We start from the raw sequence: 26,715 nt of genomic DNA, 5'->3' as shown, positions 1-26,715 counted from the left end.
CAAATGTAAAACCTCAGTGTACCATTTCTTCTCTTGGGAGCTCCCAAAATACTCTTATTCCACATTAGAAGACCTTTAGTTCTAGCTGATATTTCCATTACTAAATTCGCAATATGTATATCTGCCAATAAACTGCTCCATTATGTAAGAGAGCATGGGGAAAATGTGCACAGATACTATTCACTTCACTATTTTGGTCTTGTTTTAAATTAGGATTTAGACCAGGGGTGGAGCAAATACCAGCCTGCGGGGAGAAGCCAGTCTGCCAGGGTTAGCTCCTGATGGGCTGCTTCAACTATATTTACCTGCATAGCCACAGGTACCGGCAATGTCAGCTCTTGTTGGCCACGAATTGCCATTCCTGACCAGTAGGATCAGCAGGAAGTGATGTTCTAGACTGCCACCTTCCCTCCTCTCCCATTGGCCAAAAAAAGCAATCTGCAGCCAATAGGAGCTGAGAGATTGGAGACACCTGTGGCTGCGCAGGTAAATATAATGGAGGCAGCCTGCCAGGGGCTAACCCTCATGAACCACTGTGTGTTATTGCCCACCCCTGATTTAGAGGCTAATGTATTTTACGAAATCCTCACTCCTGGAATCTAAAGGATAAAAAGTACCATACCTTCACGTTTAATCATACATATTCCTTTGTAATTGAGGTAATTTAGGTAATACATTAAGAGGGGAAAAGATACAGCACAGATGCTTACTTTAAGACTTAAGATCAAGTGGCAACCTTTACTAATCCAAAGCATCAAGCTCCCATGTGAAATATTAACTTTCCAAACTGATGAGCTGGAAAAATAAAACAATGTATTTGTATGATTTTATACTATGATTGTCTTGAAGCAAGTTTAATTCCTTTGAGTAATGCAGTAATGACTGTAGGTCTACATTGTTCCAAAAACCTATAAACTCAGCATACTTATTAATTCAGTGATAGGTTGATAGTTATTCTAAATATCACCTTAATCCAGTAACTGATACAATACCTAAAATATCCCCAAGGATTACACAACTGTGATAAACCTGACCTGCCACTGGATGTCATTGCTACTGCATAAAAGCAGTGGAAAGACCTTTAACACAGTTTCTGTCTGCAACCCACACTCCAAAGTTCAGACAAGAGTATGCTTCAAAAGGTGAGCTAAGTAGATGGTTTTGAGAAGTCAAAGGTACAGAAGAGAATAATCTTGATATGCTGCCTTCCCTCAGATGTGTTGAGCAGCACACCACAATCACCAGCATAATACCAGAAAAGGTTTATAAAGACGCCATATTTTTAAAAAGGTGACACAGGACTCCTCGTCACTTTTACAGATTCAGACTAACATGGCTACCTCTCTGATACGTGTTTTTAAAGGTAATCTAACATTTTAGCACATGCATTAAAAGAGTGTTACTTTAAAGGGAAAAGTGCACTTTTCTTACCAGGTGCCTACATCTACAGACACCAGAAGTACTTTCACATAATGCATAAGGGTTTCACCAAAGTGAAAGTTAGAGCAGTTCAATATGGCATTTTTAGTGTATAAAGCTTCTAATTAATCTGAGCACCTGATAAGTAAGAGTTATGAATCCAGGAGTATTTATAAAAAAAATACAAGATGTAATGCAAAGAGATTCATCTGAGAAGCTTTGGATATCTTTTCCATAACACCAAGACCAGTGCCTGAAACTTCCCACCAATTCAGCAGTTTCTAGATGAACATTTCCTAGTTCTATTTACATTAATACAATATAAGCTTAATTGCTTTATGGCAGAAAGGTAAAAAAGAAGCCTGGGTAAATAGTGGGGTAAAAAAGCTGATGAGTGGAGCACAAATAAGGTAGGAAAGAGTCTTGTTATCATTTGGGTTTGTTTTTAAAAGATAATGCCTACATTTTTAATTAGTATAAAAAAATTTTAAAGAAGGGATGCTCTAGATATAGGACACTACCAAATTCAGAGTCCATTTTAATCAGTTTCACAGCCAGAGGATTTTAAAATTGGTCAGTTTCATGTTTGCAGCTGTTTATACCTGAATTTGTGTTGTAACCATGGAAGTTGCAACCCAAAATGCACCAGAAGTGGGTCAGATCTTCCCTACCTGTCATCATCCCATCTCACCCAGCACTTCCATGCAAGAGTAGGTCAAGTACTGTTTCTCCCTACCCCAGTAGGGACTCAACCTGGAAATCCAAGCCTGGGGTGCTTCCAGGAGCAGGGGAATATTGGAGCCACCTCCACCTGCAGAAACCTCTGATGCTGGGCAGAGAGGCACCTGGAGGTGGGTCTAATCTCCCACTGAGCATAAGAGTAGCCATGCAGGGAAAGGACAAGTCCTCTCCCTCCCTAGTCAGCCAGGACTTACAGCTAGAAGCCCCCTGACTGAGACCCTCTAAGTAGGCAAGAAGAGATGGCACTTCATGAGGAAAGGCTTATTTCACAGTCTATGACACATTTTTCATGGCTTTGAAATTGGTAGGGCCCTATCTATATTGCAGAGTGACTTAAATATTCATCATATAGTGTCAGCCCCTGAACTCATGTAAATCAGTATATCTGCAGCATCAGCAGAGCCATACTGACCCACCCCAGCTGAGGACGTGACTCAGTGTTTTGAAGTAAGCCAAAATGTTAACACGGGCAATCAAACACCACAGAAACTCAAAAGGTCACATGACTAGAGCCAAAGATTTAACAAACAATCAGCAACTTCTTTTACATTCAGGAAGAGAACGAATATGGAAAAAAATAAAATTCAAACTACACTCGCAGGCCTTGACTAGATTAGAAAAAAAAAGCTGTGAGCTAACACATTTTAATTAGGTATTTTAAACGTTTGCACCTAATATAGTGATTTTTAACACCTCTAAAATACAGATCAGCTAACATGTTAGAACAAGTATTAAAATTTGTCTATGCGAGGTAATGCTATTTTTTTCCACATCTGGTTAGCTCATTTGCATAAGCAGCACCAAGATAAAAGTCCACATATTTGTTTTAGTGAAAACAAGGCCAGTTAGGGGTTTTTTTGTTGGTTGATTGTTTTACACACAAAGTAGCAGATTAAGGTAAATCCTATGCTCCTCCAAAATCTTTACCGTTCTCTGCTAACCCATGGGAAAGCTACAAACTGTTTTACTTTTACTGGGATTTTATTTTGTGTTAGCTCTCACAAGTTAGTTAATGATTTAAATGCACATCTTTTCTCTCCCCATTAATAACAAAACAAGAGGACAAGCCTTCCTTTCATTTCCCCATGCTCTCTGTCCCTCCTTAACTCTAAACTTTAATACATCAATTCCAAGGTGCATTGCACTTTTTCTGGACACTGAGAACACAGATCACTGTGTAACTATTGATTTAAAGTTACTCCCCATTTAAACCCACTAAATGACAGGACAACCAGAGCAACAGACTTCAAAATGATAACCAAGGTACAAGCCCCTTGTTTTTGCTTTATATGCCAAGTGTCTACAGATCCTTGTCAAGGGCAGAGTCCAGAGTTGCAGGATTTGCAGGCCAGCTTTGGGGTGTCCCAGAACAAGATGAACCCTACTGGTGTGCCATGTCAATGAGAACACCTTGTCTGCAGCCTTCTTATGCAGCACTGGAAATTGTGATGGGTGCAGAACACTAGGTGCTAGGAGTTGGGGCTGGGAAGCACTCTGTGCCAACGTGTCATGCTAGCATGCTTCATGCCAAGACTTCCAGTGCTTGCTCCAACTGTGTGATTCCATTAGGAGAAGCTTCAGGTGAGAGATTCTCTCCTTTGTTCTGGGCTTGAATTCCCTGCAAAACTTGCAACTGTCTGCTGTTGTTGAGGTACTTGAGGCAGAAGTCGTACAGATCGTCATGTGGCATAACCTTCAGGCACTTCTCACAGGGCATAAAACCCTGGGACTGAGATATGCCCCAGTTCAGGGAAAGGCAAATGGGGAAGATTCTACCAGCTAATAACTATTCGATTATTTACAACCATTCAAATAAAGATGAGTAGGCGTGCACTTGCAGTAAGACAGACAGAGCTGTTCCAACAACTGTCACTGGCAAAGACAGGGTACTTAGCAGGGGTGGGTTATCAGGGACGATATGCACTACCACAGAGGTACCACTCCAAAGGGTACTGCTAGAAGAAAAATCTTCTGACAGTCATGCATGTGGCACGTACAAGTCTAACTGGAATGGACATGAGCAAGCACTTGAAGAACCACCTTTGCTATAAAATTCCCAGGATAGAAAGCAGTAAGATTACATTAAAAGTTTTGGACCTAAATGTAGGGGTAAACTGAGGCAGCTCATGGTATCCTGCTGAGAACTTAGAACTCATATCCTAAATTTGAGGACTGTGAAACACAGACAAGGAGCTACCATGACCCTGGTTTCCCTGGCAACCACATTTCAAGAGGGCCTCACTCTGATAAGGCCCTGGCTGGTACCAAACAGGCTGCGTGGTTTGTTCTCATGGTCTTCTGTGATTTCAGATAAATTAGCCTGGATTTCAAGGACCCCGCCAATCTGAGGAAGTAATCATCTTGCAGTAGATGCACCATAATTTCAGCAAACAAAGTTGCCATCAACATGCCTGTTTTGTTTATGCTGGCTATATAGCTTGTAAAGAATAATAACCTGTATTATTGATAAAGATGTTCATTAGGTAATGGGCGGAGATGCTGTGTAACCTTTGTAGTTTATCGGCTTATGTGCTCATTATGTCTTGCTGCCAGAACCTATGAAACTGCTTCCACTCCGCCCATCTGTTGCCTATATAATCTAATGTATGTTTTGATTAAGTTAGTGCTCTTCAGGTTAACCCCTAGTTGGTACTCCACCAGCGCTGGTGTACACTCAATACCAAGTGGAATTCCACAGTACTTTGGGCTCTCCATGAGACTTGCCGAAGTAAACAACAGATTTCCCCTGAAACAGTGACCTCCCTAGAGAGTTATGGCACTTTCAACCATAAGCACAACCAATGGAAGCAACAGAAGGAGTTGTGATGGCAATTAACTTAAGCCTATGGAATGCTTCTCTGGAAGCGCTGGCATCTGCAATCATCAATTGTGTAATTAACTTCTCTCTCAGTCTCAGAGGTAGGAGGAAAAAACCCCAAACGTAAACCTTTATGCTGTGGTACTGATTTGTTAGAAACATAGCTACTATGGTGAGAAGAGTGATGTAAATATATAAACACACAAGATGAGCTGTAAAATATTATGTAAGTCTTGTCTACACAAGGAAAAGCTAGCACGAAGTAGCTATTGATCAATAACTAAAGGCTATGTCTACACTGCACACTTCTTGGGCCAGAACTGTTTTGAGCATCCACACTGGTCACAGTGCATTGTAAGAGCCATGCACTTTTGCGCAAGAGAGCATCCACACTGGTGGGACACTCTTGCACAAAAGCTTCAGTCCAGAACCACTCTGCAGAGGGCAAAAGGGCACCAGGACTTTCTGGGAGTGGGGGCTGGAGCTCCTTTGAGATGCGGGCTTAAAGGGATCTCCCTGGACAGCCGTTTCTCTCCTCCTGCATGCTTTGGGACCTCTTGCAGGGACTGACAGCCGTAGCAGTTCTAGTTGTGGTTTCCCTCAGACTCTTTGGACACAATAGCTTTTGCTCTAGTGTCTTTTGTGCCTTTGGCATTAATACTGCTGTGCCATGGAACCAGGGGTGACCCTATGCCTGCTCTGGCCCCACACGGACATCTTGAAGTGCTTGCAACTGCTGCTCCATGCTGCTGCACTACTCCTGCAGGAGCTTGAGACTGAGCTCGAGCTGGACTCAGTCTCCATGGATACAGTGGAGTGCCTGGGGCATCCCCACACCACTGCAGAGAGGCGATATTGGAGACTGGACACCAGTACTGGTGGGACCATCTGGTGGGACCACCTGGTCCTGGAACAATGGGAGGAACAGCAGTGGCTTCAGAACTTCAGGATGCAAAAGCAGACTTTCCTGGAGCTGTGTGCCTGGCTCACCCGTGCACTCCAGAGACGTACCACCCGGCTGCGGGCACCCATCCCTGTCAACAAGAGCGTCGCCATCGCCCTCTGGAAGCTGGCCACCCTGGACAGTTACCGCTCGGTGGCACACCGGTTCGGGGTGGGCTGGTCGACCAGGGGTGCTGCACTCCCTGCCCAGGGGAAGGGAAGACTCCAGGCGGGGGGGGGGGGTGAGGACAGTGGGGGACACCCCGTCACCCAGGGGTTTGTGCCATCCCACCCTCACATAGGCCTGCTAGTATGGGGGGGGCGCCTGTGGGGCGAGGGGACCCTGTTGAGTTTGGGGACAGGAGGGCATCACAGGGGAGCGGGCATCCCCCAAGGGATCATGCACTTACCCTACCTCATTTGATGCATTCCCTGTGTGCCCTTCTGCAAGTTGTCCACACCATCAATGACATCCTGCTCCAGAGAGTCATCCGCCTTTGGGACGTGGATGCAACTGTGGCTGGCTTCACTGCCCTGGGGTTCCCCAACAGTGGGGGAGCCCTGGATGTGACCCACATCCTCATCCGTGCCCCAGAACATTGAGCGACCCATTTTATCAATTGGAAGCGTGCTCTGTCGTGCTCCAGGCCCTCATGGACCACTGTGGCCTCTTCACAGACATTTGTGTGGGGTGGTCCAGCAGGGCACATGACATCCACATCCTAAGAAATTCCAGCCTGTTTTGCAGGCTGGAGGTGGGCACTTTCTTCCCTCAGTGGGAATATACTTTTGGGGATGCCCACATGCCTCTGTGTTGCGGGGGATGCGGCCTACCTCGATGCCCTGTTTGATGCATCCCCACACAGGACAGACGGACTCCGGCCGGGCAAGTTTGAATGACCACCTGAACCAGGTCCGCAGCCAGGTTGAGTGCACCTTTGGCCGGCTGAAGGCACACTTTCGTTGTCTGCTCACCCGTCTCGAGATGGGTGAGCAGAACATTCCTGAAGTTGTGGCACCATGTTGTGTGCTCCACAACATCATGGAGCAGAAGCGGGAGGCTGCCAAGGGCCGGGCATTTGAACAGCCCCGCACAGCCGCCATCTGCCAGGCGCACTACGATGGGGTGCACATCTGGGAGGCCCTGAAGGACATGTTCTCCCAGGCCCCACGGTAGGGTAACTTGTGTCTCCCATCTACACCTCCCTACCATCCTCAATCCTTCCCTCCCCCCTTCCCCTCACCTCCCAACAAACAAAACAAAACCAAACCAGTTTTTTTCTTAAAACAGAAAACTTATTTGTCTGAACAATACGGAAGAAGGGTGGGCAGTGGGAGGGCCTCTGAACTGGGAGGGGGAGGAGGAAGGGGCCTCTGAACTGGGAGGGGGAGCTACTGGTGGGAGGGGTGGCTCCTGCCAGTGCCTCTGCAGGGAAAGAGGCCTCGCTGGCCTTCAGGCCAGGTTGGGGCAGGCAGCACGGGGAAGTAGGCAGGAGGGGTGGTAGGTGCAGGTGGGGGCATGGCAGCAGCAGGAGGGGTGGCAGGAGGAGGCATGGGAATGGCAGGGAGGGCAGGTGGATGTGGCAAGGCCATGCCATGGTGCACGGCGTGACCAATGTGCGACGTCAGGGTGGTAATGACATTGCACATGCAGTCATACTGTTGCAAAAACTGCCCACATGCCCGCTGCCGCCACTCCAGGTCAGCGTCGATTTTGCTGGCAATCACCGCCTCAATTCTCTCGATGGCCTGGACGTGCTGCCATAGTAGCTGGTCCCACTGCCTGGCCTGCTGGACTGGGAGGTTGGAGGTGCTGACACCACCGCAGGGCTGAAGGGTCCCTTGCTCTTGGATGGTCCTGCTGCAGAGAATAGAGATAATGATGGGGCAATCAGGCTACTCTACACACACCGTCCTTGCACCCCGTGCCCTCCGCACTGAGCCCAGGTGACACCACACTATTGCGGCTTGGGCCCACTCTGTCCCCTGTATGTATGTTTGCATACAGGACTCTCCCTGGAGTAAAGTGATCCTCCATGGATTGTAACCCCTTGGAAGACATCACTGTGACTGAAGACCCCTTGTCTGTGTCCTGGCCACTTAGCATGTGTTGTGTTGACCTGTGGAACTCCTTGCCAAGGGAGGCTACGAAGGCTTAGGACTATTAACAGAGTTTAAAGAGGAGCTAGATAAATCCCCACATTGCATGGCAGCAAGTATGGCAGACGAGGTCTGGGCTCTCGGACCCCTGTGAATTGATGTCCTCGGAGACAGAGACAGAGTGACTGGGGAGTGTACCGTCCTTGCAGCAAAACTCAAGTGGCCATAGGGCCAGGCCGATCGCTTTCCCGCTCCCCCTCCCACTAGCCCTCAGATAAGTAGCCCAGGGAAGTGCGTGGCCGCAGTGAGGGGCTTCCATCAGGGGCAGCATAGGGGCCAGGAGCAGGCAAGGGGCTCTGAGGGGCCATGCTCGCAGGGCTGGCGCAATGAAGTTTCCCCGGGAGCACCTGCTGTGTCGCACTGCCATGCATGGCTGCGTGCTGTCTGTGTGCAGCACCCTTCGGGAGGTGTGGGGTCTGGCCTGAGCTCTTGGGGCCTTGGCTGTTTCCAGCTGGCACTCTCCTACCCCCCAGTCAGGATGTGTGCAAGCAGCAGGGTCCCAGGCATGCCCTGGAGCTGCCTGCCGCGTCCACATACCACAGAGTCAGGCTGCACGAGGTTGCACGTCCTGCGTACTGTTATGGAGAGTACAGCTCAACTGCCTGTGTGACACATCCCCCCACCCCCAGGCACCCAACTCCCCCCACCCTTGCAAGTGAGAAGCACACCACTCACCAGAAGATTCTTCACCGGCCTCAGATTAAGCCCAGAAGACATCCTGGCTGCTCAGCACTGGGTCCATGTGCAGGGTGACGGTGCTGCTGCGGTCGTCTCCCTCATCCTCGATTCAGACCTTGTTGGCAGGTCACCCTCCTCTTCCGTGTCATGTGGCCTGGTCATTGGGGGGCACAGGCTGGTGTCCACTGGCACCAAGGGTCCTGAGACTGCTGTCTCACCGAGGATGGTGTGGGGACAGGTGTCATCTCCTGCCCCCTGGGCCTTGGTGGCCTGGACATAGCCCAGGTGCAGCTCCTTCACCTTAGGCTAGACCTGTTCAAGGGTCCGGGCCAGATGTCCCTGCTAGGAGAGCGCCTGAGTCATGCAGCTAAAAATGTCTGCATTCCGGCGACGGGCACGGGGGTTGTGGATGGCTTCCCTCATTAGCCCACAGGTCCAGAAGGGCCTCCACCTATGCCTGGGACCAGTAAGGGGTGCGCATCTTGATGCCCCTCTGGGCCTCCTGGGAGCCTTGGAGTGGCTGCTGGGAGGAGGGTGCTGGCTCTCAGGAGTATCCCTCTGGAGCAGATATCTCCTCTGGGGGAGCTCACTGGTGCAGCAGGGCAGAGCTGTGAGTTGGAGCTTCTGGCTGTGCTGCTGCCACACGACATCTGCAGGCTGTGTGTGGCTTTAAGGGGGAAGTCCGGTAACCAGGAAGTAAGAAGCTGTGAGTGTGAGTATGGAGCGTCCAAGCAGCCTCTTGGCTTTTTTCCTGTGAGGCCAGTTCTTGTGTAAAAGCTCTTGGCTGCCTGTCTACACTTGCGCAAGAAGACTTCTTCCTGAAAGGAAGCATCAGAGCACTTACGCAAGAAGCCCTGTTTTCTGATGCTATACTGTAGATTTACTTGTGTAGACAGGTGGCAAGTTTTTTTGCGCAAGAACGGCCATTCTTGAGGAAGAACCCACCAGTGTAGACATAGCCATAGAGTTCCACTAGCTATGTGGGTGGAAACTCATTCCACAGCAAGAACACCTTTGTGTAGTTTAGGTGAATACAATTTCAAAGAGTTAGGAGATAGTGAGAAATAACTATTGTACTATCAATTCACAACATAGCTGTTATGCACTAGCTTCTGTGTCAATTCCCATGTAAACAAGTCCTCAGACTGTAGACACATTAAATTTTGTATATGCAAACTGTTGCATCTGATATAGTTATAATATTGAACTATTCTAAGAAGGCAAAAGTTCAATTAGTAACCAAGAAAAAAATTACCATTGAAAATTGTTAAAATAATTTTGTACATACTTTGAATAGTCAAAAAGTCTGCTGTCCCAAAGACTGTGAGTTCCTCTAGAACCAGAATGGAAAAAGCAGGAATCTGTACCATCAAATTTGTTCAGACCATCTTCAGAGTTATTTGATGCATGACTGTGTACGACATCCAGCAGAACAGTAATTCCCATTGAGTGGGCAACATCAATCAATTCCTTCAGATCATCTGGGGTTCCATAACGGCTGCAAGCATTACAATGCAGTTCATTAGGCAGAGGTATTCCCATTGTTTCTTTTAAAGGATGAACATTACTTATGCAGAAAAGTATACATCCATAGAATTAGCAGATACAAAACATAGCTTTTAAGGAACTCCCTTGTAGGGGGAAATGAAGGTTACTCCTCTATGCAGTAATTGAGGTTCTTTGAGGTAAGCTTCTCTGTGCGTGCTCCACTCCGGACACTGGTGTGTCCTTGTACCTTCGCACAGAGATTTTTGCAGCAGTGTCCCTCTGGGCCACGTGCATGGGTGCACACCGGGCTCCTCTTGCACTCCCTCTGTCCATTTAAAGAGCTGCTGAACACCAAATGATGGGGGTGAGGGGAAGGGAGTTGACCACCCATGGGAACACTCATCTCAAAGAACCTCAGTTGCTGCACAGGTGAGTAACCTTCACTTCTTCCTCCATGCCATGAGTGCCCCAAGTGACTTAGTAGCAGTGACCCTTAGGGTGGGAGGGAATTTAGAGTTAGCAGAACAGGTGTTAAGAGTACCGCCATACTCAAGAATGTTTGGGTAAGTGGTTTGTAATGCACTGGTATATGTCAAGAATAATGGTACATGTCCAGGTTGGTTAATGTGAAAAAGTGTAACCATTAGGGAGAACCTTGGGGTGAGGACTAGATTCAGGGTCCAGGGAGGTGTAGGGGGCGAGACATTGAGACAGAGCATGGTAATACCCTTTAAAAAGTGTTTGGTAACAGGGTGAGGAAACACAGGGATAGCTCGGTGGTTTGTGCATTGGCCTGCTAAACCCAGGGTTGAGTTCAATCCCTTGAAAGGGTCATTTAGGGACCTGGGGCAAATATGTCAGGGATGGTACTTGGTCCTGCAATGAGAGCAGGGGACTGGACTTGACCTCTCAAGGTCTCTTCCAGCTCTATGAGACAGGTATCGGTTTTGACATGGAATGCCATGACAGTCACTACATATACCCTGATGGAGTGGAAGGAAAGGCCAGCTTGTCCAGGATGAGGGGAAGTGGTGCTGTTCTGGGATCTATTTGTTTTGCAGTGCACCAGGCATTAAACATGTTTCATTTGTGTGTGCAAGTCATACAGGTAAATGGTTTTCTGCTAGGAAACAGGACATTCTGGCCTTGCGATGAACATGCTAATTCAGTGTCCAAGAGTCAACCAGGAACCATGCCTTGAGCTGAAGAATCTGGAGGTCTGGCAGATCTATTTGACCCTGCCATTGCGTGAGCAGGTTGTTGACAGCAGGTAGTGTGATGAGGTGACAAATGGACATATGAAGGAGGTAAGGGTAACAGTTTTGTCTGAGTCATTCTGGGACTATTAAGATTTCTTTTACCCTGTTGAGCCAGTTTGGTGTACCACCTTGCATAACAGCAGAGTGGGCAGAAAGGTGTGGCCCAATATGGGCGCCAATGGAGGAGAAGGGCATTACCCTCTGAGTGCTCACCTAGACCAGATCTGGAACAAAGTATCATGTATTTCTTGTTCCTGGTCGTGGCAAAGAGGTCAAGTAACCCCATTGGCTGAATATGGCCTGAAGCATGTTGTTGCTCAGTTCCCACTCATGGTCTGTGGGGAATCATCTACTGAGTTGGTCTGCTTTTGTGTTCAGGGAGCCAGATAGGTAGGAGTCTAAGAAGTGAATATTCTGCCAGACACACCAATTGCACAGCTTCATAGCCTTGGTGCAGGGGGCGGGAGTGATCTCCACCTTGTCTGTTTATATAAAACAGTAGTCATCAACCAGTAAATTGGAATCTACTGGTAGATCTTGGAGCCTCTGATCGGTGATCCTGACCGGGTTGCCAAGTGGCTAGCAAGTGCCAGCACTTCAGCTGCCCCTCCCTGCACTGCTGCACATCTGCACTTTGACTTGGAGCTGCCTCTCCCCTGGAGCCTCCTGTTTGTAATTCAGAGCCGGGAAGGGTGTCCGGTTGTTAGTAGAGTTCATTTCTTTATTTTTTTCCATCATAAAAAACTGTCTCGATATATAATGTGCAGTTTGTTCAGCTAATTAAGCTAACAAAAGCTTCCTAAATTTTGCAGTTTGCAACTTTTCTTCTTGATGAAGTTTAAACGTAACATTCAAATGTACCTTCATTTTCCTGACCTATTTCTTTAGCCATCACACATTTCTACAAACTAATAGGACTCAAAACCATTTAAATACATGGTAGGAGTATGAAAACTAATTCTTATAGAATAGGACACTAGTCATTTCACTACATGACTACCCTTTTTGTAATTAGACAATACTCGTGAACAAGTACTTTAAAGATTCTTTTATTTACCACAACATAACATGTTGGACATAATTTGCTCTAATTTTGTGCAACAGAGTCTATGAATAAAAACATGTAGTTGAAGTCCTAATGTGAAGAAACTGGGATCAAAGAGCTTTGCCATTTCATATTTATCATGATCTTTCTAATACATTGTACTCTATATTGAATTTCCCTATAGAACAGCTAATAATGAAAGACAGCTTGTCTGATTTATCAGGCGGAAAAACAAGTTCAATACAAAGCAAAGTCTGGATATGATGCTAGAATTCTGAAGGTGAACTGGATTGCACTATTTGCCTTAATTTAAATATTGCTTCACTAGCCACAGGAAAAAAAAAAAAAAAAAAGAAGTGTGCACAAATTCTTAGAAAACCTACCTTGATGCTGCAAAAAAACTTGTGATTTGATAACCAAAACTGGCATAGTAGGCATGTTCCATAACAGCCATCAGCTGAACGCAATTGTATCCTATCAAAACAAAGACCCCCCCCAAAAGTTATAGGCCTAAATAATAATTTGATACGCATAATTAACGTTTCTAATATATCTGATATATCTACATTGCTTCTCTTTTCTTATTTTAGCTGATTCTAAATCTCCAATGTCCAATTAATAATGAACCACAGATTCAGTCTCTCAAAAATAATGCCACTTTAACATTTTATACTTGTATGACCTATCCATCAAAACTGGGAAGGTCAATTTCTCAAGTGATCTACATATGAATAGATATATTGAGTCTCTCAGTTTCAACAAGCAATAAATGATATGCAAATATAATCTTAATTTGACTTCAGAATATTAACGACACAATCTGCATGTCCTGAACTTCAGCTGCACTTTTGATATTTACAGTGTTGTCATGAAAGCAAAGTAAGAGTTACTGATTCATAGTGCTATTACTTGTGCTTTACCAGGATTTTTCTTAATATTTCAAAAACACATTTTATTTCTATCTTTAATCATTACATATTTTTCTTTCCAAACTCATTTCCCTCAAGGAATCTTTCAAAAAGAACAAGCATGAAAGCAGCATAATGCTGCTTTGAGTTCACTGAAGAAAATAAGAACCAATTTTTTTTGGTCCCTTATTCAAAAAAGTGTTTCACTGGCATATTAAATGAAGAAAATCTAAAAGAGAAAAATAATATTTAATGCTAAAACTGCAGTACTTAAAGTTTTTTTACCAACTCTAATGTCAGCAAGTAAATGCCCTATCAATCATCAAGCGATAACCTTCAAGGCTATTTGAAAAGTCTGTTGAGACTTCAGTTTCTCTTTTTTGTTGTTGTTTTAACTCAAATCCTGAGCATATAATCTGGGCTATGCTTCAGCATAACTTTATCCTGTTTATTTAACTTATCTGGGATATCACTGCTATTTTTGCCCTCAAATGCAAATAGTTACCACTTTAAAAAATGGAATTGCATTAGCTTACCAATTTGTCTAATTTATGGGGTTTTTTTTACAATTGATGACTGTTGAATTGTTAGTCACACGATTTTTGTAAATAAACAGTATAGACGGTGTCAAATGGTTGTCACTATTTGCTTATTATTTACTTTGTTGCTTGCCATGTATATATTTCTGCACTCTTAATATTTCAGCATTCTGACAAAAATGTGTTCCTTAAGAGATTTATTAACAACAAATTCTTAAGTAGATCTGGTTACAAACACATGTAGATAAAATTTAAAGCAGGCATACCAGTAAATGACTGATATTGTGCATACATTTATGGCACTGCTATTCTGAAGTCTTACACCATTTTACATATTATCCATAACAATCCTTCTCCTTAAGGAAATCTCCTGGGTTGCATGCTTTCTGACTGCCATTGAAAGCACTAGCCTCCTGGAAAGCAGATTAGTTCACAAGAGAAAACACCACCACAATATCAAATGTTAAACCTGTATTTATGGCTGATTTTGGTTACGGGTTTCCAAATACAGAAATTCACTAATTCTGTCAGCTCATTTTAATGAATGACAAAAGGCATTTTTTGTCAAAACACTGACTTGCATATAAACCATTATAAATAATTTATGACTGGTTTGGTTAATATATGGATGAAGGCTGTGTGTATCTAACGTTTGACTTCATATCTAGTCTTATTAGCTGCTATTAATATGTCAATATTCATCATCAATACTAAATAAGATTGCCATAGTTATTTCCAGTTCCCTATATAGGGAGGCATATCACTGCTGTATGATAATAGCTAGCAAGTGTTCATGTAATCTTTTATGTGCCAAAGTGCAATGCTTATGGCACAATTTTTTTTTTAAATCTAGATGAATTACCTAAAAAAAACCCTATTTAAATAATGTCATCTATACTCTATACAGTTATAATAATATACAAAATTGTTTCCTAAAACAGAACTGCTAATGTTAATCGCTGCATAATACCAGAGCATTCAAATTACCACTCACAAATTATTGCACTTCACATAATTCTATGAAATAGACTAAACTTTCTGTATACATATAGACAGTGCTGGCCCAAGCCATTCTTGCTCCCCGGGTGGGAAGCACATGCATGGCCGCAGCCCTGCCCCCGCCAAGCCCGCAGCCCTGCCCCCGCCCATTCTGGCATGGAACCCCTTACAAGCACTATCAGGCGCCCTCCATAGGTTGGCACCCCAAGCAGCTGCCGGGCTAGCCTGCCCCTTAATCCGGCCCTGCATATAGAATCACAAAATGTAGATGGTACTTTACAAATAACCAAAAACCAATTATTTGCAAATTAGTGTCTGGCATTATTACACATTTGTATTCAGACAAAATAAGTTACACTAAATTATTTATCTAGTTGTGTGGAATGAAATTTTACTTAAAACTAAGATAGAATATCTTCGATCTATATACCCTATTCTAGTCCATCTCTTTTTCATGGATTTTACTACCTTAAATCAATGCATTTCTACAATACATTTAAACTTCACACACATCTTCCCCCCCACACACCTACAGACATTCAATCATCTCATCTAATAAAAGTACAGACTCATTAAAAAATTATCTCCACAAGCATCTCACCAAGAAACATGTTACTTACCAAGATCCTTTATTTTAGGTAGTATATTGTGGGTAAAGTTTTTATAAGAAGCAACTTTCCCTTCTGGTGAAGCAATTCCCACATGTGATTCGTAAATTCTTAAGCTTTTTGGTTTCTTAGGGTGAGGATGTCTTTGCTATTAAACAGAAAATGGTTGTAATTAAGGCACAGCATGCAAGAGAAAAAAAGAACACACATATTAATTTGAAAATCAGATACTATAATTGTTATGCAACATAGTAACTCTAGATTAATGCAATTAAAGTTGTAAATACAGAAAAAAACCACCCCAAACCCTCCAATATTGAGAATGGGAAAAAAAAATAAAACAATTGATTACTCTTCACTTGACACCCTTATGCCCAGTACTTTAATGACTTCATTATGCCAATGCTGATTTTGATAAAAAGGAACTTTGAAGATAGGAAGATTTTTTTCTTGGCCTGTACTCCAAGTCATATCTACTCGATTTAATTTAAAAATATTTTATTAAAGCACACTTCTAGTTAGTGCAGGATATATAAATTCCTTTGTCTATATCATTTAGAAACGTTCCTCAGCTGAGTGAAATTAAGTTTTACAAAAAGCATCCACTAAGAACAGTTAAGATAACCTTCAAAATATGACAACTAATGGTTAAAAAGTCTCTGGAAAAAAATTAAGGCTTTTCTATTCCAACTTAACTACATTTAAAATGCAGAACTGCAGCAGAGGTGGCTCCTGAAGCCTGCATGAGCTGGGACTGCTGAGTCCCGGCTCAAGCCAGCTTCTGAAGCTACCCTGCTGCAGCTCTGCAGAATGGTCCTTATCAATTAATTATGTAGTAGAATACAAATGGTATTGACTATGCAGTTATTTGCTTAATTGTAATTTAACATCCTTAACCCACAGAAAAACAGACTTTTCCCTGAACTATTTTTATGGGATTTCTCAATATTAAAAAAAAAAAAAAAAAAAAACACAATTAGAAAAGTTTTGAAATAATGTGGAGGAAAAAAAAGAATGTTGGGAAGGAAAAAAAAAAGACCATTATTTTATTGCACTCAGTGGCCAAAAAAGGTAGGTTGGACAAGATAAAAAGGAGGAAAAGGAATCTTTATTTATAGTTTTCTGAAGATGAGATGTCCATATATGTTCCAATTCTTGCCCACATATATACCACAAGAAGAAGAATGAATTTTTTTTTTTTGGCTAGCAGTGGCCTTTAGGCTGTGACTGCACTCTAGATGTCATAGAATCATAGAACACTAGAATTGGAAGGGACCACGGGAGGTCAACAAGTCCAGTATCCTGCCCTTACAACAGGACTGAGCACCCTCTAGACCAGTTTTTCTTAAACTTTTTGAGACCACAGAACACCAAATAATATATATATATATATATTTATTTATTGCGGAGCACCTATGAAAGCATTCTTAAAAAAAATTGTTGTCAGACAAAAACAAAGAAATAACAAAAACAAAGAAGAGGTCATGGCACACCTGCGTGTTGTTCACGGAACACCAGTGTTCCGTGGAATATAGTTTAAGAAACACTGGTCTAGACCATCCCTGAGAGATGTCTATCTAACCTGCTCTTAAATATCTCCAGTGATGGAGATTACACAGCCTCTGGACCACGGATGCTGCCAGACCGGAGAGATCCAAACCAGAGAGGTTCAACGTATATATAGACATATACCTAGAGGAGAGCAGAAGATCTAGTACTTTGTGGGATTTTTCTTGCACTTCCTCCACAGAAAATTTCTAAGGAGTCTGCCATGCAGTCTAAGGTGACTTAGAAGGGCTCGGAGTAGAAGGGATAACTGCCTCATTACTTGAAAACAAAGATATTGCTGCTGGAAATAACTGATACTCCATTTTCTGCATGTGTTCTTCCTACTAAGTTTACATTTTCTACCATAGCAAAATGAAAACTGACCAGCATTTTAGATCTCCCCACAGCTATTCAGAACCCTGGTCATGACCATGAGAGCTAGGCAGCAGCCTGGGGACTAAGTGGTTAACTGTACCTAAGTAGGTATTTGCTCAGCCAATAGAATGGGAATGGGAATCTGATGTCTGTGCATTTAAAAATGGGTTTTCCTCTCCTTTGTAATTAAGCTTTTGGCCCAGGGGAGTCCCCCCATGAGTGTATAAATTGGTGACTTTTTCCATCTAGTCATGCTTGTAACAGGAGTGTTGTGGTGATGATACAAGTTCTTTCTTTTTTTTATTACCCTGGTATTAGTTAATTTTTGTGTGTCCTGGTGTTTGCTTTAGGGCTGAGATTTCCCAAGTCATCTCTTCCCTGGCTTTCTTATCATTACTTGGGTGGTGATAGCAGATATTTATCCCCAAAATCTCGGTTTTTTTAAGATTTCAGGGGGAAGTTTTATACCAAAGCCTGGAAAGATAAGGTTTTGGGGTACATATGCAGACCCCCCACTTCTTCATTCATTGTGCCAGAGTGGGGATTTGGCTGTGACAACCCTGCAGACAGCAGAGATACTAAAAGAACTAAGATTAATTCCACTCTGCTGTTGAAGAGAGACTAAGAACAGAAGACAGGGAAGAAATATAATATCCACCACTCCTCAGCACTTCAGTGGCTCAGGGAAGAAACAAACTGAAGACAATTCTGGAAAAAAAGAAACTGATCAATTATAAGAAGAACTGAATGAAATCAAGGTATCAAAAAAACTAAAGCAAAACACTCAAATAGTACATTAGACTTTAATACTAAAAAGAGGAAGTTATCAAGCCAAACATTATTCAATGAGCAGTATGCAACATATATTCCTTTAAACTGTAGGGGACAAGTCCATGTGGGCATGGCAGCACAGTTTTTACTATGGCTTAGTCTGTAGACCAGTAGCTTTCAAGAACAGGCAAGACCTCCCTCGTCCAGAACCCTCGGGACCCGAGTAGTCCCGAACAATGGACTTTGACATACGAGGGGAGGTCAAGGCTTCCTACTCAGCTATTGGCTCTGCTTCCAGCTGGGAGCTGTACTCCATGTTGACTGCCTCTGCTTCCAGTCTCACACCATGCCAGGTCTGGCCAGGTTGTGTCCCACATCGCACCAGCCCCGGACAGAGGCTGGAGCTGCGTCTTCGTGTCCCTGCCATGACGCCAGTCTGGCCTGCATATCCAGATGACTCCAACTCCAGCCAGGGCTATATTCCTGGCTGCTGGACCCACAACCTCCAGCCCTGACTCAGGCTGCGCTCCTTTCTGCAAGCCCTGGCCAGGGATGTGCTCTCACCCTCTCTGGCCCCACTGGGGCTGGACTTCCTGCCGCCAGCCCAACTCGGGCTGTACTTCTAAACTTGTCCAGCTGGGGCTCTCTGGTCCAGCAGTATCAGTGGTCCTGCCAGACCAGAGTGTCCCAGATTTTAGAGGTTCAACCTAGAAATGTTTTTCAGAAAATATTAAGTGCACAAAAATAAGTGCCTTCTCAGTCTTAACCATTACACTGACACATCATATGCAAAGTAATGCACATGTTATAATTAAAACACACCCCAAAACAGACTAAGGTGACAAAGATCACAGAACATGACTTGTATACACTTCTTAAAAAGCTTTTGAAATATAACATAAAACCTTACCACATATGGCAGTGGTGGCTCCCAGTGCATCCAATCATAATTCACATTGTTGCCTTCACGCCCTACATATTTTGCCCAAGGTGAAATACGATAGAGAATCTCTCCATTTTTACTACGGATCACCACCTAGAAAATAAAATAAGGACACTATAACTTCATATATACACAAGCACTCAAAGTCCATTCTCAATAATAAGAGATTAAGAAGATTCTCATAACTCATACATCATAACAAAAATGAGCAAGTATTTTTCATAAGTTAGAAGGGAACAGTGGCAATCCATATTTGATTCTGTTAACATAGTAAAAAGTTGAGTTTTTATATTAAAACTGGGCTTCCTGGTCATCACTTGCAAAGATGGGTTAAGCACAACAAATCCAACAGAAATAGGAACACATCTAGTGAGAACCCATGCATTTGAAGATTAATAATACAAGTAATGTAAATGGGGGTTGTACCATCTGTAGCTCCTGTAGGCAGCAAACACATCAGGGCCTCCTTGAATTCCCTCATTGTCTTCACTACACTGTGTGTCACCTCCCATCTCCCTCTATTTCTGGGGCTCCCTAGAATCTTTCCCCTTTTCTCACGCTAGGAACAATGTGCCCTGTACATGCTATCACCACACACACACACCCTCCCCCCCCCCCAGAAATGGTCTATATTTTGGCCTCTGTTTCCAAACAAATGCCAATGCCATTCCAAATGCTGATGGCCAATAAAGCTGTCAGCTATTCCTCTGGATATTACCACTATAAACTGATTTTTAGTAATGATTCCTAGCTCTTGTATAGCTCTTTCATAGTTTAGAACAAAGGTGGGGTGACAGACTCATAGACTTTAAAGTCAGAAGGGACCATTATGATCATCTAGTCTGACCCCCTGCACTGTGCAGGCCACATTAGATCAATCAGTTGCTTATGAACAGCACATTCACATGCAACAACGTCCCTACCATGGAGGATCAAGCTTGTCATAGTAAAAGGGCAGAAGAACATTCTTGACGTACACCAGTGTTTCCCAACCTCTGGTACAAATACCCTTAGAGGTACTCGAGCAAAGTTTGGGGGGTACGTCAACAACTGAAAATTGGAGAAAACTGAATTTTTAGTTTAAGTTTTACAGCACTTGATTATTTTTGTACTTTCTACATCCAAAAATTTCATTGCCCACCCGGCTACGATTAAGTTGTTTAAATAAATGTGTTGCAGTGGTAGAAAAAAAAACTTGTGTGTCTGAAAACTGTAAGTACTGGGGTACTTAAAAAAGGGGGTGGGGCACTTTTTTTTAAATAAAGGTTGAGAAACACTGCCCTACACTCCACAAACAATGGGGACTCCATGGCTTCTCTATACATTTGGTGATAAGAGATGGAGACGAAGCAAGGACAATGTCCATCCTTAAAAGATTCAGAGAGATGTGTTTCTTTTTGCAGATACAGACTATGAAAAGTTCTGTGGCACTTTAGAGACTTACACATTTATTAGGGAGTAAGATTTCGTGGATATTTGTGGGAATATTTTTGTTGTCCTTAGACATACCCATGCATGTGTAAACCCCACTCCAATTCATGAACTCCCTTTTACCCGTGAAAGTTTATGCCCTACTAAATCTGTAAGGGTATGTCTACACTACAGCACTAATTCGAACTAACTTAGTTCAAATTAACTAATTCGAACTAACGCATCTAGAACTAAAAACTAGTTCGAATTAACGTTTTGCTAATTCGAACTAGCATGTCCACATTAAGTGGACACATTAAGGATAGCCGGAAGCAGTGCCGGCAGGGCATCAGAGGAGGACTTAGAGCATGGAGATGCTGTCTAAGGCTAGCCGAGGGCTGCGCTTAAAGGGACCCGACCCCCACTCCGGACAGACAGTTCTCAGGGGTGCCCCGCTTGCAAACCAGTCCTGGCTTGGAGTGCTCGGAGTGCCCACACTGAGCACATCACAGCACTCGGCCATCAGACCGGCTGCACTTGCCGCAGGCTGCCATCTGGGGAGAGGGGGCAGTTGGGGGGCTGCAGGAGAGCTTCCACCCCCAGAAGCCCGCGGAGCCAGCCCAGTCCTCCCCATCGGGGGCTCGTACCCCATTCCTCCCTCACCTCCTTCCACTTACCCTTCTCTAGCCCCCCTTCCTAATGTACAAAATAAAGGACAATTGTGTTCAAAAATGGAATCTGTCTTTATTGAACAAAACTGGGGGAGACTGGGAAAAGGAGGTGGGAGAGGGGAAGAGAGAGGGTGGGAGAGGGGAGGGCAACTAAAATGATCAGGGGTTGGGAACAGGTCCCATATGAAGAGAGGCTAAAGAGACAGACTTTTCAGCTTAGAAAAGAGGAGACGGAGGGGGGACAGGATAGAGGTCTCTAAAAGCAGGAGTTGGGTGGAGAGGGTGCATACAGAAAAGTTCTTCATTAGTTCCCATAAAGAAGGACTAGAGGACACCAAAGGAAAGGAATGGGTAGCAGGCTTCAAACTAGTAACAGAAAGTTCTTCTTCACAAAGCAAAGAGTCAACCTGTGGAACTCCTTACTGCAGGAGGCTGTGAAGGCTAGAACTGGAACAGAGTTTAAAGGGACGTGAGATCAAGTCATGAAGGTTGGGTCCATGGAGTGCTATTAGCCAGGGGGTAGGAGTGGTGTCCCTTCCCAAGGTTTGTGGAAAGCTGGAGAGGGATGGCACGAAACAAATGGCTTGGTCACTGTCTTCGATCCATCCCCTCCAAGGTCCCTAGGTTGGCCGCTGTCGGCAGACAGGCTACTGGCTAGACGGACCTTTGGTCTGACCCAGAACGGCCATTGTAAGCTCAGGGCTCAGGGTCGGGGGTCTCAGTGGACCACCTTGATTTTCATGCACACCTGCTCCTGGGTGGCCAGGCTGGCAGCTCTCCTGTGCTAGACGGCCACTTTCCTGTGCCTAGTGCGGAGATCATGGACAAAGTCCATGATGTCCGCACTAGCCCAGGCAGGAGCCCACCTCTTGCGGTCCCGGGCAAGCTCCCGGGAGCCGCCAGCCTGGTCCTGGGAAGAGGGGGAGGACTGGGGGGCATCGGGTGGCTGGCTCGAGCCGTGCCAGGTGCAGGGTCTGCTGGCTGGGTGCTGGCAGGCTTGCACCTGGCACGGGCACCATAGCCAGCCCATGCCCCTTTAAGGGGTCCGGGGCCAGGAGGGGGGCAATAGAGTTTCCCTGGTGTTGGCCAGAGTGGCCACCAGGGAAAGCTGGGGAGGGCTAGCCTCCCACTAGTTCGAATTAAGGGGCTACACACCCCTTAATTCGAACTAGCTAGTTCGAACTAGGCTTAATCCTCGTAAAATGAGGATTACCTAGTTCGAACTAAGCGCTCCGCTAGTTCGAATTAAGTTCGAACTAGCGAAGCGCTAGTGTAGCGCCTATGAAAGTTAGTTCGAACTAACGTCTGTTAGTTCGAACTAACTTTGTAGTGTAGACATACCCTTAGACTTCAAAGTGCCACTGGATGCCTCATTGGTTTTGTATCCTTAAAAGAGTATTTCTGCAATGGGGTGGACTATAGAAACAGTACTGAAGAAGTTCTAAACTTCTATTCAGATTCCTTGAAACAGGTGATTTTCCAATCAAGAGATGGATATCTATGAAATAGGAAAACTAGATACTTCCCTCTTCTACTTAAAACTTCAGGAGCTCAATAGCCTGAAGGCCAATGTTTTCCACCTGATTTTGTACCTTACACATACATTTATTGGCACATGTATTTTGCTTGCAATTAAATCATTTGCCACACATCTTTGTAGGAGGATTCTGGCTGGGACCCATCTTGACAATGGTTATGGGAGGGAAATTAAGAACTAGGGATGTAAATGAGTAGTCAACTGGAGTATCGACTACTTGTTCCCCCTACCCCTGTCTCTCAGAGGCAGCAAAGAGGGGAGGGAGAGAAACAGGAGTTGGTGCTGGGAGGAGCTATCTTAAAGGCCGGTTCCCACTGCACCATCTCCGCACTGCTGCCTGCTCTCCTCCTCCCCCTTCCATCCTCCTCGCTGGCTCTATCAGCAGTCCCAGCTAGCGCTGGTCCGGGATGGTGGCTTTTATTACATTTAAAACGCAGAGCTACAGCACAGGTGGCTCTCAAACTAAGCAAGTAAGAACAGAAGAATTGCTGTACTGGGTCAGACCAAAGGTCCATCTAGCCCAGTAGCCTGTATGCCAACAGGACCAGCACCAGGTGCCCCAGAGAGGGTGGACCAAAGACAATGATCAAGTGATTTGTCTCCTTCTCCAGCCTCTGACAAACAGAAGCCAGGGACACCATTTCCAGCCCCTAGCTAATAGCCTTTTATGGACCTAACCTCCATGAAATTATCTAGCTTCTCTTTAAACTCTGTTATAATCCTAGCCTTCACAGCCTCCTCTGGCAACGAGTTCTACAGGTTGACTACACGCTGTGTAAAGAAGAACTTTCTTTTATTAGTTTTAAACCTGCTAGCCATTAACTTCATTTGGTGTCCTCTAGTTCTTCTATTATGGGAACTAATAAATAACTTTTCTTTATCGGCCCTCTCCACACCACTCATGCTTTTATAGACCTCTATCATATCCCCCCTCAGTCTCCTCTTTTCTAAACTGAAGAGTCCCAGTCTCTTTAACCTCTCCTCATATGGGACCCATTCCAAACCCCTAATCATTTTAGTTGCCTTTTTCTGAACCCTTTCCAAGGTCAAAACATCTTTTTTGAGGTGAGGAGACCACATCTGTACACAGTATTCAAGATGTGGGCGTACCATAGTTTTATACAGGGGCAGTAAGATATTCTGGGTCTTATTTTCTCTCTCTTTCTTAATTCCTAGCATCCTATTTGCCTTTTTGACCGCCGCTGCACACTGTGTGGAAGTTTTCAGAGAACTATCCACGATAACTCCAAGATCTCTTTCCTGATTTGTCATAGCCAAATTAGCCCCCATCATACTGCATGTATAGTTGGGGTTATTTTTCCCCGATGTGCATTACTTTACACCTATACACATTAAATTTCGTTTGCCATTTTGTTGCCCACTCGCTCAGTTTGGTGAGATCTTTTTGGAGTCCCTCACACTCTGCTTCTGTCTTGACTATCCTAAACAGTTTGGTATCATCCACAAACTTTACCACCTCACTGTTTACCCCTCTCTCAGTCCCAGCTCAAGTGATTACCTGGAACTACTGCTGCGGCTCTGCATAGCAGTATCAACTACACGATTAGTTAGATAAGTGCAATTTAAGATCCTTATACAGGCAGTCCCCGGGTTACATACAAGATAGGGACTGTAGGTTTGTTCTTAAGTTGAATCTGTAAGTAAGTCAGAACTGGCGTCAGCTGCTGCTGAAACTGATTAGTTTCAACCGTGGCTGAATCTGGACGCCAGTTCTGACTTACATACAGATTCAACTTAAGAAACCCACGAGTCCCCAAGTCAGCTGCTGCTGAAACTGATCAGCAGCTGATTCCAGGAAGCCTGGGGCAGAGCAACTCTGCCTCGGGCTTCCTGTAGTCAGCCGCTGGTCAGTTTCAGCAGCGGCTGAATCAGGACGCCTGGGGCAGAGCAGGTAGGGTGCTGCCAGATTGGTCCGGAGCGGCGCTGCGGGACCAACCCGGCAGCCCCCAGCTGCTCTACCCCAAGGGTAGGTAAGAAAAGCCTGGTCTGCAGGAGGGGGGGGGGGGAACACTAGCTGCACCCCTCCCCCCAGCAGACCAGGGAGACGGGGGTTGTGGGACCGCCCAAGTCCTCCACTGCTTTGCTCCATCTCCCTGGTCCGCTGACCTGGGAGACGTGGAGCAAAGCCGCAGAGCACACGGGCAGCGGGACAGTCCAGGCGCGCTGCGGCTCTCCCACTGCTGGCGTGCTCCGAGGCTTTGCTCCCCATCTCCCTGGTCTGCTGGTCGGGAGACGGGGAGCAAAGCCACGGAGCATGCCCGCAGCGGGACAGCTGAAGTGCGCCTGGGCTGTCCCGCTGCGGGCGTGCTCCAAGGCTTTGCTCCCTGTCTCCCTGCAGCCCAGGGAGACGGGGAGCAGCTTTTCTCGCCCTGGAGGATGGGGGCGGTGGACCGCGGCGCATCTGGGCGTCCCGCCGCTCCCGTCCTCCAGGGTGAGAAAAGCCCCGTTCGTAACTGCGGATCCGACGTAAGTCAGATCTGCATAACTCGGGGACTGCCTGTATTAAGAACTTTCAATGAAGTGAGAGAATGAGAACTCGTATGTAATGTTTTCAAAGCTGGCCAGGCTGGCATCCAGTCCAAGGCTCTATTGTGGTTATGTCTTCATATATCTAGTGTGCTCCTTGGGCCCTCAGGACTTATGTGCTTAGCAACCACAGCTCTGTTGCTGCAGAGTTTGTTGAGTAGTTTTCATTTCATAAAGCAGGGGATGGTGCTGGAGGGAAGACAGAGTCACCAACTGTGCTCTTACTTGGACACCAGAGGAAAATAATTGAACAACAGTGATTAGCTTGAGCCTCACAATATTAAATGGAATTGGCATTCCAAGATTCTTCCCACCCCTGTCTATGCTGTTGTAGCAGTTATGGGTGTGCCATAGAGCTTCAAGACCATTAGGGTCTAAAAAAGTAGAAAAGTGAGTAGGTGGAAATAGTTTAATGTTAGTTGAGGCTAGCAAAGGATAGGTGATCAGGCATAGGAGGATCATCCTAATAGGGTCCCATTTATTCGGATAGAAACTGAAATTCTGTGGAACAGGTCAGAGAATCTGAAAATAGACATTGAGCTGAGCATGGAACAGACTATGGTGACATAGGAAGCTGGGTTAGTATCCAACAGCTGAGCCAGTACCAGAGAAAGGAGCAGGAAGTTCTATAACAGAAAGTGATGGAGTAGCCTTGACAATTTCCTCACTGCCCCTGCAGAGAGTGGTTGGTCGACTTACATACTCTGAAGTAGGCCTCTCTGGTCCAGAACCCTAACTAGTTCCATATGAGGCAATTTGCCAGAGCAGGAGGTCCCCTGCTATTGATTCCCCAGATTACCTTCCCTCCCCTATTATAGGATGCGTGACTACTGCAGCCCTGATTGCACTCTCCCCAGCCCCACTATCAGGGCTGTGGTGGCTGCCACGTTCATGGTCCTGATATTGGGGCTGCCAAGGTCCCTGGTGTGCTATTGGGGCTCCAGTGCCGCCAGACTCTGAGTTACCAACTCTCTTGGCCACTGGGGCTCCTAGCGAGGACACCCTGGTCCAGGAACACCCAGGGTCCTGCCAGTTTTGGGCAGTCCAACCTGTAATGAGTTTCTTCTCTAATGGAACATACTTGTACTTTCTAAGATTTTTGCACAATTTTCCTTTACCACAGCCATACCAGTTTGTCTTTAACCTCTCATATTAAACATTCTGTTCAAATGTCTGAAGGAAAAGACAATAGTCAACTAATTGTTGCATATTGCATGTATTTTTGAGAATCCAACTTATGTTCTAGTACCAAACAGCTATTTAACAAATGTACTGATTTTTTTTTTTTAAAGAGAAAACTCAAGTCATC

General features: G+C 45.0%; 1 protein-coding gene across 2 annotated transcripts in view; it reads right to left on the bottom strand.

The window, feature by feature from the left end:
• Positions 1-26,715, bottom strand: part of GBE1 (1,4-alpha-glucan branching enzyme 1) — a 255,351-nt gene that overhangs the window by 105,223 nt on the left and 123,413 nt on the right. For both annotated transcript variants that reach the window (XR_012897753.2, XM_075909685.2), the window contains exons 4-7: positions 19,209-19,334; positions 15,617-15,752; positions 12,934-13,024; positions 10,047-10,256 (exon numbers count right to left, since the gene is read on the bottom strand). Coding sequence is in view for 1 of the 2 variants with exons in the window: in XM_075909685.2 (XP_075765800.1) it covers positions 10,047-10,256; positions 12,934-13,024; positions 15,617-15,752; positions 19,209-19,334 (563 nt within the window). In the remaining variant the exon portion in view is untranslated. The remainder of the gene's footprint in view (positions 1-10,046; positions 10,257-12,933; positions 13,025-15,616; positions 15,753-19,208; positions 19,335-26,715) is intronic.

This window comes from Pelodiscus sinensis, chromosome 1 (assembly GCF_052426305.1).
Source record: "Pelodiscus sinensis isolate ZL-2025 chromosome 1, ASM5242630v1, whole genome shotgun sequence".
NCBI classification, from domain to species: Eukaryota; Metazoa; Chordata; order Testudines; family Trionychidae; genus Pelodiscus; species Pelodiscus sinensis.
This window is presented reverse-complemented; position numbering and strand designations above follow the sequence as displayed.